The 12,464-nt window shown below is 42.3% G+C and overlaps 1 protein-coding gene across 1 annotated transcript in view; it reads left to right on the plus strand.

The window, feature by feature from the left end:
* The window catches only part of SORCS3 (sortilin related VPS10 domain containing receptor 3), a 470,892-nt gene that overhangs the window by 358,044 nt on the left and 100,384 nt on the right, over nucleotides 1–12,464 (plus strand). The window contains exon 7 of the mRNA XM_063435106.1: nucleotides 5,491–5,609. Coding sequence (XP_063291176.1) covers nucleotides 5,491–5,609 — 119 coding nt within the window. The remainder of the gene's footprint in view (nucleotides 1–5,490; nucleotides 5,610–12,464) is intronic.

A 12,464-nucleotide genomic window follows, 5' to 3' on the forward strand; every position in this document is an offset into this window, starting at 1 on the left:
GGTCGTCATCGGCTGAATGTGCATGCGCAGCAAGAGCCGCGCGCGCATTCAGCCAGTCCATAGGAAAGCATTCTCAATGCTTTCCTATGGACGCTAGCGTCTCCTCACTGTGAACATCACAGTGAGAAGCGCGGAAGCGCCTCTAGCGGCTGTCAATGAGACAGCCACTAGAGGCTGTATTATCCCATATGTAAACATAGCAGTTTCTCTGAAACTGCTATGTTTACAGCAGAAAGGGTTAACCCTAGATGGACCTGGCATCAGACCACTTCATTGAGCTGAAGTGGTCTGGGTGCCTTTAGTGGTCCTTTAATGTAGAATCTATAATTAACTACTATTAACATAACTATTTTATAAATTTATAGTTTATATATAAAGCTCAAAAGTATTCAGCAGTAATATTTTTGATGTCCAGTTAAACAATCTCAGCTCCCTATCTTTATTTAAATAAACACGTATTCAGTTAGTGGGCCAGACCCCATTGTATGGTGATTTTTTTTTTTTTTTTTGCTACAGCATTTTACTGGCTCTTGGTGACATGCCCGAGAATCAGGCCACTTCTGGGGATCCTGCTTGATAATTAAAAATAGTTCATTGCTTTTTCACTGGCTGTTGGGCAAGCAAGCACTTTCCTGGTATTGTCAGTATGAGGCTAATTAATCCTTTTGTAGCCACTTGTGAGTTATTAAAATGTTAACTGCAACAAGATATTTTCATGTTATTAGCACCGAGTGACCAGTTATCTGAGGATTCTGCTTGAAGTTGCGGTAGATGATTTAACCCTCTAGTTTCTGGCATGCAATTGAGTCAGAAACTGCAATGTATGAAGTTAAAGGGGAATTGTCACTTCCTAGGACTTTTTTTTTTTTTTGAATTCTTTATTTTTGTTGTGCATATATATGTCACAGGCAGGTAGGAGGTGCCCCAAGAGCAGTCCTCCAACTTTCCCCACGCTCAACATGCGGGGCATTAGAAAAACAAGCACATTTTATAATAATAACAAGTAGAAACAGTCGTTTGTGTAGGTAGCTATATGGTAAATTTAGGCTAGATCTATGCTTTTGATATCTAAACAGTGTTGGTTTACAATGTATATTGTGATTATTGGTAAATGTAGATCACTATAGCAAGAGTTGCGGGTGCAAGAGGTTAATATACATGACTGACCTAGGTTAGTAACATGCACAGTACTTTGCTAGTGTATCTATCTTATGAGGCAAGTGCTTATTAGTATATGCATGGTAGGTAGGCTAAACTGTGGGTCTAGGCGTATAAACTAAGGCTACAAAAGTGTAAGAAGAGATGAGATGCCTAGGGTTGCAGTTTGCAAAACATATATAAATAAAACAAGTAAAGGTTACTGGCAAATTGCACAGCGCGTAAGAGTTAATAGAGGGGGAGATCACCGGATTTTCAGTGTTCAGTGTCCGGTGCAACCGGCGGCCACCCGCCTCAAGTATTCAGTCCAGTGCTTGCTTTAGCCAATACCCAGTTGCGGTGTGGTCGGATTGCTAGCCGTCCTAGGGTCGTGGGACGGTGGGGGCAGCACTCTCCGTCCTTTCGGCCCCGGGATGGTTCGAAGGTTCCCCCTTCTGTGAGTTGTAGAGGGGTCCTCCGCCTGGGGTTCCCTCCTGCAACTGACCTCACCACATCCCGGTCAGCGTCGCGGTCGGTACCATGATTTCTCCTGTGTGGGAGCGTGTCACACTGGGCATAGGTTGCTGGGGCCACTGAAGGGCGAGCAGGTTGGGTGCTCCGGCGGTTATCGCTCTGGTGCTTGGGGGAATTGACTCTGGTGTCCAAGCAGCCTTGCACTGTTTCCCGCTGTGTTGGCCTTTGGCTCCGGTTCTGTCGGGGGGCCGTTTTGGCTCGAGGGGGATTTACTCCCAGGTGGCGTCGGATTGCCGGGCGGATCCATTCTGCTACCGCTCTCATCACCTGCTTTAAGGTCAGTCTCCGGGTGTTTAGCTGTGTCCAGAGGCTGGTTCGGAGCCGGTCATAGAACTCCCATGTACACTTAGGAGGCTCAGTAAGTGGGCACTTTGTTGTAGGCTGCATCTGTGCCACCATCTTGCTTGGGCCTCGCCCTCCACGTTTTGCTTTAGACATTGTCGCTTGGTCAGGCAATTTTGTGGGGGTAGTCACCCCCAGCGAGGACCGGGATATCCCCTGCCGGTCCAGAGGGGGGGGTAGCAGGGCTGTGTGGAGGTCTCGCTTGTGAGCGTGTCCTGTGCCGGGTGATCGGCCGACTCCCCTGGACCTCAGGCTTTTGCTCTGATGTAGGCCGCATGGTCGGCACAGGTTTTTCTGCGTCAAATTGGAACCGGACTGGTACCATTCTTTGTCTCATGGTGTCCTGGGTCGGTTTGTTGCCATCGTTAGTAGGTCGCTCTGTAGTAGCCCGATTATGCTCTTTATTACAGGAGCTCTTAGATTGTGCGACCGGTCATCTTGGCTGTCAGGCCCCGCCCATCCTTCCTAGGACTTTTAATATTGTTTTTACTTGTTTTACTACAAATATATATTTGTGAGAGGTAGAAAATCACGTTAAATGTAGAAATCCACACCTCTTCATCTTGCAACTGTACACCTTTATCTTCTATCACTATTAGCTCTGTCATTTGCAGCTGGCAGTCAGCATAGTGATAGCAAACAGAAAAAAGGGAAAAGAAACAAAACAAAAAAACAATGTTTTTATGTGTCCTCCTCATTTGCAACTTAGGCCATGACTATGCCTGGTCTCAACTGGATTGTGATACCATTTGCTGAATCTTTAAAATAAATTTGAAAGAAATGGGAACATCACATAAAGAAAAAAGTTAACACAACTTATAGGGGACTTTTTAAAGGACCACTATAGTCATTGAGCTGAAGTGGTCTGGGTGCCAGGTCCCCCAGGTTTTAACCCCCCAGATGTAAACATGGCAGGTTCAGAGAAACTGACATTGCAGGGTTAATCCAGCCTCTAGTAGCTGTCTTCCTGACAGCTGCTAGAGGCGCTTCCCCAAAGGTCAATGAAAAAATCGCATTGAGCACGCAGAACGTCCATTGGAAAGCATTGAAAAATGCTTTCCTATGGGCGTTTTTAATGCGCGTGCGGCTCTGGCCGCGCATTCGCATGCGGCTTAACTCGGGAACTGACGTTGGAGGGGGAGGAGAGGTCACCAGAGCCTGGAAAAAGGTAAGTGGCTGAAGGGATTTTAACCATTTAGTTAAACCATTTCTTATCTGGGATCTACACAGCACCCTCTCCCCTCTTCTGACAACTAGTTGCACTGTAGTGGTTATGGTGTTATGAATACTTTGGGCCACACAGTATAAGGAGTCAAACCATTTCTTAGCTGGGCGTCTGCGGGGCACCGCTCTCCCCTCCTCCGCTGTGGATAGCTGGAAACTTCTGATAGGATCCTCTGTTAGCTCTCCTCCACTGACGGTCTTTGCTCAGGTAGAGAGCTCTTTGAAAGGCAGGGAGCAGTGTCCAGTGGACACCAGGTAAGAAGTAAAACTGTTGATTTGACTACCTATGTCAGGCGCTAGGTCATTCTGTGGTAGTTATTGTGCTTGGAGTGTTCTTTTAACAGTCTGCATCCAAAAGATAGTCTTCAAACGGATCCAACAAAAAATTGTTATATATGTATTCTTAAGATTGTACTCACCTTAAAGGTAATTCAGCTTGTACTCTTCTGGACCTTCTTCTGGAAGTCTATCTAGGGCTTAGTTAAATTATTAAAATACTATGAAGGCTTTAACTTCTCTCCATAACTCTGCAAAGAGGAAGAGAAGCCCATAGTTATAATTAGTTCTTGTATTTATGTAAAATGAATATGAGGGATACATTAGGGAAAAAAATGACATGATTTACAAGTAGAGAGAGTCGTGTTGCTTTGCTCCAGTAATCACTTTTGGTAAAATGAAAATGTACTCCCAAAGCCTTCTATAACTTTTGGTGGGTTCTTGAGATGTATCACAATCAAACTTTTCACTGTTTGGCCAATAATCTCCAAACTGTCTCAACATCTGCGGAGGTCTTAGATTTGCTCCAGCAGTTCAAGCCGATGAGCGAGATCTGAAGACTTGTGAAGGGTATGATGCAATTTTATTTTTGCTTAAGCATAAGTTGTAGATTTGTAGAAAAGCCTTCAAGCTGCACTGCTTGCGTTAATGTGCAATAATAACAGAAATTGTGGGACATTCAATTTCATCTTTGTCGACGTGAATGTTCAGAAAATTACCTTTATTGTGCGGGCAGCAAATTATTGAAATGTCTAGAAGCATTTATTTTGCGTTTGTGTTCACTCTTCCTCGCTATTCTTTTTTTATGGGTAAAAATGAAAAGAAAAAAAAAGTACACCATAAAGATAAAACAGTTTGCGAGTGAGCATTTTCTGGAAAACAGTATTCCATTCTATTTCTGCTTTATAACGGACATAATACCAAAAAATAATTTCCCCCAAAAAAAGGTACATTTCATTTTAACTTGGATTCCAAGTCTATCTTTGATCGTCATTACCTCATTACCCATCATTACCCGTCATTACTCGTCATTACTCGTCATTACCCATCATTTGATTGACCTTAAAGGGATGAGTTCACTTTTCTTAAAATTAAACCTGCAACACTGAATGGCCCACGGCATATAACTGGCATCTGAAAATTATGTCACAAACCATAATATCTCTAATCAACATGAAGCTGGAGACATGCTTTCTTAGATGGATTTGACATTATCTATATATACAGGGCATTTTATATGAAGAAATAAATACTTGCCTACAAAGTATATTTTTCAGTCTCTCTTAACAGCAACAAGAGGTATATACAATGACCCCTGTGGCACATGTAGAAGTTCCAATTAGCATGTTCGTGCATGATATCACACACTTGGAATGTGCCATAATCGTCATGTGTATGCATAGGTAGAATTCAATGCTTTTCCTGGAGATAGCATTAAGGCACATACATTAGTGTTGGGAAGGGTGCATTGACTTCTCCAGGTACTACGATGTAGTATATTGCATGGGAATGGAGATACATAGGTTTAATTTAATTATTTGATAATATTGTAATATTAGTAATGATTTATCCTAGATAAAATCAGTATACACACAGCTCATTAAAATAGTTATTTCTGCCTGTATTTTATTTTCACTGTTCAACTCATTATAAGTCAGTGATTAATGTAACTATCTCCCATTATGTGAAAAACTAAAATGATTGCTCCAGTTTAAACACCCTCGTAAGCAACCCCTTTCTCCTTTTGAGTTAATGGTTGCAGTAGGCGAAATCACAAGGCGCTTTCAAGTAGAAAATGTCAGTGTTGCAGACCAAGAATTGTTTGTCCCTGTCATTCTCTGTAACTAGTTTTGGTCCCTTGTGAGTAGGTGTCTGGCAAAAGTAACATAATAACCAATTATTATTATTGTTCTTTTTTGTGTCTTTTCTTGTTTGGTGCCCTCAATAACATTGTATAATTTTTTTTCTGCTTCTCAGATGCCCATTATATAACCTGTAGAATACAGGAATGCTCGGAGACCACCAGGAGCGGACCCTTCTCTCGTTCTATTGATACCAACTCTTTAGTTGTACAGGATGAATATGTTTTCATACAGGTAAAGGGAATATAAAATAGCAGGTTTATTATTATTAATTATTATCATTATTTAAGAAAGTTATTAAGTCCAATACTTTATTTTTGACAATTAGATTTTATTGTAGTTGATGAATGTATCCTGTGGATAAACTTGTGGAAACGATCAAAACAAAAAAAAAATGTGTGTATATATATATTTAAGGCTGCTAATGAGATGAGCTAGGAATCCATGAAATGAACACTGGAAGGGGGCTTAGTATTAGACTGGGAAATAAACAATGTGTAACTCGCTTGTTGGAAACATTTTCTTACATAAAAGCCCTAAATGGGATTGTGGGCTAAAATCATATGTCAGAAAATGTAACATACAAATCTAATGTGAGTTCCTTTTCCTAAACTACACATCGCCCAACAATAATCCCAAATTAGACCCTGTAACACTGTTGTAAGTGTAAAAATGCTAAATTCATACATGGCTTGAAAAAGATACCTTGTTCTACAAGAAGTGTACACCGTCAGCTGCTTAAAACAATGCACTTTTACTAACAGCCCTGTTGTCGACTGAAGTCCAATTTTATAAATGTTGGATGTATGTTTGAGAACCACGTCCTACTTTAAAGCTAACCATGCCTTGATTGTAATGATTGCATTGTATTTTAATAATAGGACGCTTGTTGAACTGGTTTATATGTAGTAGTTATGGTATTACTGAAGTAAAGATGCTTAAAGAATAGAAAAGAGACTGAAGAAGACACTGATTGCTAGTGCTATGGCTTGCTGGACCTCCTGTCCCAGAAACCTGGCCAATAAGATATTCTTTTACTGTAGCATGCTAATTTTTCACTGGGGTACCACAGGACCTAATACTTGGGTTCAGCAGAAGCAGACGTAGTTGCTGGAAACAAAACGAGACTTTAATTAAATCTCCATGTTCTTAAAGACATGTGAGCAATAACTTCTTAGTGATGGGATTGCTTGTGGTGCTGGTTTACTTGTTGTACAGTGCTCAGTTGCTGGTGGTGAGCAGGGTGCTGGACAATGTTACCAGTTTTACTGTAAAATGCAGTTGATATTGGTTGATATTAATATTGGTTGTGTTGCCACATGGTCATGGTAAAAAAGTGGAGATATTCATAATAGCAATGTTATCAAGGGAAATGGTGGTGCTGCTAAAGACTATGGTATTAATAGTGTGTCATGGTGAAAGGGATGTTAGTAATGGGGCTGCTGCTGTTGTTGGCATTGCCAGCTAGTCAAAGAAGTTTTTTCCAGATGATAAATTGGGAGTATCTTTGCAGCTGTTGCACATATTGTTGCTGGGTGTATTTCCTGTTCTAGTTGAAAGTGGTGGTATTACATGTGGTTCTGCCAACTGGTGATTGTGGTGGTACTACTTGTACTGTTGGTGTCATTGCAGAAACTGATAAAAGAGATGGACACTAGTGTATATAGTGGTGATGGTGGTTGTTGTGGTGCTATTTTTCATTAGCATATGGGAAAGCCTAGTAGGTAAGTTTAAAATTTCTGAGGAAAAAAAATGTTTTGTTAAGTACATACCTTGTAATATTCCTGTTATGTAGTCAAATAAAACGATGCGAAAAGCTTGGCATATTATCCACGTGTATAGTACATTGCAATGTAGCTAATGTGGGATGCACGATTGAAGCACTGAGTGTCAGATGTGTGATTAAACCCCTCCGGGCACTCAATGGATGAAACTATTTATCCCTTTTCTAGATTTCTCTTGACTTGACACCACTAAGAAGTATTGGCAAACACATTCCTACATGATCATTAATAATGAATTGGTGTAATTGAAGTGTGATTTTAATCTGTCTCTTGACAGCAATGCTTCTAACGACATTGGCCTGGAGGAGAGAAATTTAGGATGCAGGGCATGATGAGATCGAAAAAGAGGTTATGGGAGAGATGGAGCAGATGTCTACAAGAGGGCGATCATGAAATAAATAAAATCCATGGAGAATGTTGTGTGTAGAACAGGAAGGTTGTTAACATATACAGATTACTTCATTTGAGGAATAAGATTAGAAGATTAATTGCTAGGAAGCTGCGCAGATTTTTCCCTCGATGACGGCCACTCACAGTAAACAGGCTGTATCTCTCTAGAGCCACCTCCATAGGATGTTGAATGTCATGATGACAGCTGGTCCGTGCCAGGCACCTGGTTTCACTAGCCTCTTACAATCAGTCCTGCAAACCTCAACATACAGATCCATGGCAATTTAGAACATCCTTCACTGGCTCTTTTACCCTGGAGAAGACACTTTTTAATCTTTTCCGTACAGCTGTAGAGAAGAAGAATGTAACACTCTTACTCTTCTCCTCTGGGATTCCTGGTACTTTTTATCGCAGTACTAAGAATGAACCCACCCACCCACCCACTTGTGGATGTTGTATTTGTCTTAGGCATCATTGCCGTTGAGAGCTAAAATACTGTTTTCTTTTTTTTTTTTTTCTGAGAAAATTCATATTGGCTCTAGGTTTAAGTCAATGATTTTTGTGACCGGAGATGTGCCTAACTCTGGCAGTCAGATAGAAACTCTCCCATTGTATCCTATCCAGTTACAAGGAATATACTTATCTCTGGTAGTAGAATTCAGGTCATTTCCCAGGTCATGCTCTGCCTTCTCTAAATATCTTTTCCATCAAGTTATCGCTTACCTTCCACCCATACTCTTCCTCAGGGCCGGACTGGGATAAAAATTCGGCCCGGGCATTTTTTTATCAGAGCGGCCCACTAAGAAGGGGCGGGGCAGAGAGGGTGTGTTTTGTCATCACTAACGACAAACACGCCCCCTTCTCAAAGTGCAGGCCAGGGCAGACCATGCGCAGAGCTCTGCTAAAGATCTCTAGCATGAGAAAAAAAGCCCTGTATTTGTTCTGCACAGTGCAAGCAAATTTAATAACATGCTTGCACTGTGTTTCCTTGCAACTTGTCTCTGGTGTCTCTATAAATGGATACCAGGAGACAAAAATGCCAGGAAAGAGTATTGTGCATGTGTTTGGAGCTTGCTTGTGGGATTGTGTGTGTGTATAGTGTGAGCTGATTGTGGTGTGGTATTGTGTAATAAGGTCGGTTTTAGTCGTGTTGTGTTTGTGGTGTAATGTAATGCATATGTGGCTAGGGGCTGTAGAGAATGTGTGTATAGGGGATGTAGCAAGTGTGTGCATACAGGCTATAGTGTGTGTGTGTGTGTGTGTATATATGTGATGTAGTGTTTGTAGAGAGTGTGTGTTTAGGGGTGTAGTATGCGTTTGCTTACAAGGAATCTAGTGTGTGTATAGGGCATCCAGAGTGTGTGTGTGTATATATATATATATGTGTGTGTGTATGTTTGGAAGTATTGTGTATGTGTGTTGGGGAGGTTCTGTGTGTATGTGAGGGGTGCAGTATGTGTGTATGATGGATGCTGTGTATGATGTGTGTGAGGGTGCTGAGTGTGATGTGTGTGAGTCCTGAGTGTGATAGTGCTGTGGATGATGTGTGTGAGTGCTGAGGGTAATGCGTGTGAGAGTACCGAGTGTGATAGTGCTGTGGATGATGTGTGTGAGTGCTGAGGGTAATGCGTGTGAGAGTGCCGAGTGTGATAGTGCTGTGGATGATGTGCATGAGTGCTGAGTGTGATGTGTGTGATAGTGCTGTGTATGATGTGTTTTGTGATAGTGCTGAGTGTGATGTGTTTTGTGATAGTGCTGAGTGTGATGTGTGTGTGAGTCCTGAGAGTGATGTGTGTGAGAGTGCTGTGTGTGAGAGTGCTGTGTGTGAGTGCTGAGTGTGATGTGTGTGAGAGTGCTGTGTGTGAAAGTGCTGTGATGGGTTTGAGAGTGCTGTGTGTGATAGTAGTGAGAATGATGGGAGTGAGAGTGCTGTGTGTGATGGGAGTGAGTGCTGTGTGTGATGGGAGTGAGAGTGATGGGAGTGAGAGTGCTGGGAGTGAGAGTGCTGTGTGTGATGGGAGTGAGAGTGATGGGAGTGAGAGTGCTGTGTGTGATGGGAGTGAGAGTGCTGTGTGTGATGGGAGTGAGAGTGATGGGAGTGAGAGTGTTGGGAGTGAGAGTGCTGTGTGTGATGGGAGTGAGAGTGATGGGAGTGAGAGTGCTGTGTGTGATGGGAGTGAGAGTGATGGGAGTGAGAGTGCTGTGTGTGATGGGAGTGAGAGTGCTGTGTGTGATGGGAGTGAGAGTGATGGGAGTGAGAGTGCTGTGTGTGATGGGAGTGAGAGTGCTGGGAGTGAGTGCTGTGTGTGATGGGAGTGAGAGTGATGGGAGTGAGAGTGCTGTGTGTGATGGGAGTGAGAGTGCTGGGAGTGAGAGTGCTGTGTGTGATGGGAGTGAGAGTGCTGGGAGTGAGAGTGCTGTGTGTGATGGGAGTGAGAGTGATGGGAGTGAGAGTGCTGTGTGTGATGGGAGTGAGAGTGCTGAGTGTGATGGGAGTGAGAGTGCTGTGTGTGATGGGAGTGAGAGTGCTGTGTGTGATGGGAGTGAGAGTGCTGTGTGTGCTGTGTGTGAATGTTAGAAGGGATTGAGTGTTGGGGGGGGTAAAATAAAATGTAGCATTATGCCCCCCCCCCCCTCCCCTCCCTTCTTACCTGTAGCCTGGGAGGTGGGGGGGTACCGGCACGCTGGTGAGTGAGAGGGGGGGACCGGCACGCTGGTATCTTCCCTGGCGGTCCAGTGGGTGAGTGAACTCTAGCCTGCGAGGCTAGAGTTCACTCTCGCGAGATCCGGTCGTTGCCATGGCAACGCGCCGGATCTCGCGAGAGGAACCCGGCGGAGCTGCAAGCTAGAGCTCCGCCGGGTCCTCTCCCTCCCTCCCCAGCCGCATGTCTCTCCAAGTGGGCCGGTGAGGGAGATCTCTGATCTCCTCACCGGCCCTTCATTGAAAACAGCGGGGCCGGCGCTCGGATAGTGCCGGCCCTGCATAGACCGGCAGGGGAGATCCTGGGACTTCCCCTGCCGGCCTCGGCCCCTGGCCACCGCGGCCCACCGGGCATTTGCCCGGTGTGCCCGATGGCCAGTCCGGGCCTGCTCTTCCTCCTTTTCTATCCTTACAGCCATCTTTCATTTGAGTATTATGTCATAGCAAATTTTCATTGATCTGGTTAAACTCCTCATACCACTACAGAACTTCTAACATATCCTACATGTTCTAATCATGCTAACAGGCACATTTTATTGACATATTCTATTCATGCACACCTGCATATTTGAACTGTGATAATACTCTAAACATCATATTCTGAACATTGTAACCATGTCCGCTTGCACATTCAGGTCATGATAACCTACGTATTCTAATTACAGTAGAATGCACATTCTAACTATGATGTTCGGTATGTCAATACAATGCTTGTTTTCCACACTAATATAATGAAATATCAAACAACACACCATATAAAGAAAAATATTAATATATCAAAATATTAAAATAGTACATCATTTGGAAAGTTTATCAAAACATATTAAATTGCGACCTATGTAAAATGAATACTCCATTTACCATAGCCACTACAGCTTGTATAGTGGTTATAATGCCAGGAGTCCAGGTGAACCCACCCCAGTGTTTTTGAATGGTTTCCCTTGTTACTTGGCGTTCCTTAGGCGATGCCCCCCGCCTCCTCTAGCAATGCTAGAGAGGCAGATGTTCCTAAGGAAGAACTTATCTCATTAGCTGAGAGTGGTCAGCTGATGTCCTCAGCCAATGTTCTAAGCCTGGCGTCGGGGCTCTCCTGCTGAGCTAGTGTAAATGTTCTTTAAACCAAATATTTTAAATATTAACCTGTACATTCTACAATAGTCTGCAAATATATATTTTTATTTATTCTAACCGTTACATTCCAACAATGCTAGCCTATGCATTCTAACACATGTAACCTGCACAGTAAAACGAGGATGGTCTGTACACAGTTTGAATTAATAAGAGTCATTGACAATGTATTAATACAGCACTAGCTTTCTGCAGCTCAGAACAACTTCAGGAAGTTCTCAACTAAATCAACATTTTACTGTGTGTGCAATTGTGTAGTAAATCTGCCTTATTATTGAGTACAACTGGCATTATTACAATGTAGGATTTTTTCCTGTAAATCAGCATTATTAGAGTGTGCGCTGCTTTCTGAAATACCGACTGCATTACAGTATCAACATGTAAATCAAGTTCTCTTAAAAATAAAGCTAAAAAAGATTTTTTCACTTCGGATTTATGGTTTTTAATGAAGGCACCCTGCCCAGTATTCAGAATAAATTTCACTGGGTAAGGTTAGGATTTTTTTTGTATTCCCTCTGCATTTCAATAAACAATTCTGCTTTACAAAATTTTGCAGAACAGTTTAAAAGAATACTGAAAACATTAGTTACCATACTGTTGAGTACTGCAAGCAAATTCGCTTGGAAGGTTAATTAAAAAACATGGAAAATCCTGTAATTAAAATGTTATTTACAGTGTTCACTAATATTCTAGTTTATATGCCAATTTATGTTGACCCATGGTTTGATATATATTGCTGTATATATTTTTAAGAGACATTTTATACAATTATGGTAATTTTTAGGCTGCGGATATGGTTGCATTATATTAAGGTGTACATTATTAGCCATTCCGTTACAAGTATTACAAACATGCAGAAATTGCACCAGCTGATTTTGAAATAGAAATGTTGAAATCCATATTGTTGGGTTTTCAAGTAAACCCAACAAATTAGAGCAGGTACATTGACAGGTCCATTCACCATGTTTTTACCAGGTACGTTGTAACACTCAATATGACGTCTCATCATATTTCAGTAGATAGTTTCATAGGATCACAGTTCATCAGGTACATCATGGTCACCTCACATCACATTTCATCAGGTAC

The sequence above is a fragment of the Pelobates fuscus genome, chromosome 10 (assembly GCF_036172605.1).
Source record: "Pelobates fuscus isolate aPelFus1 chromosome 10, aPelFus1.pri, whole genome shotgun sequence".
Taxonomy (NCBI): Eukaryota; Metazoa; Chordata; class Amphibia; order Anura; family Pelobatidae; genus Pelobates; species Pelobates fuscus.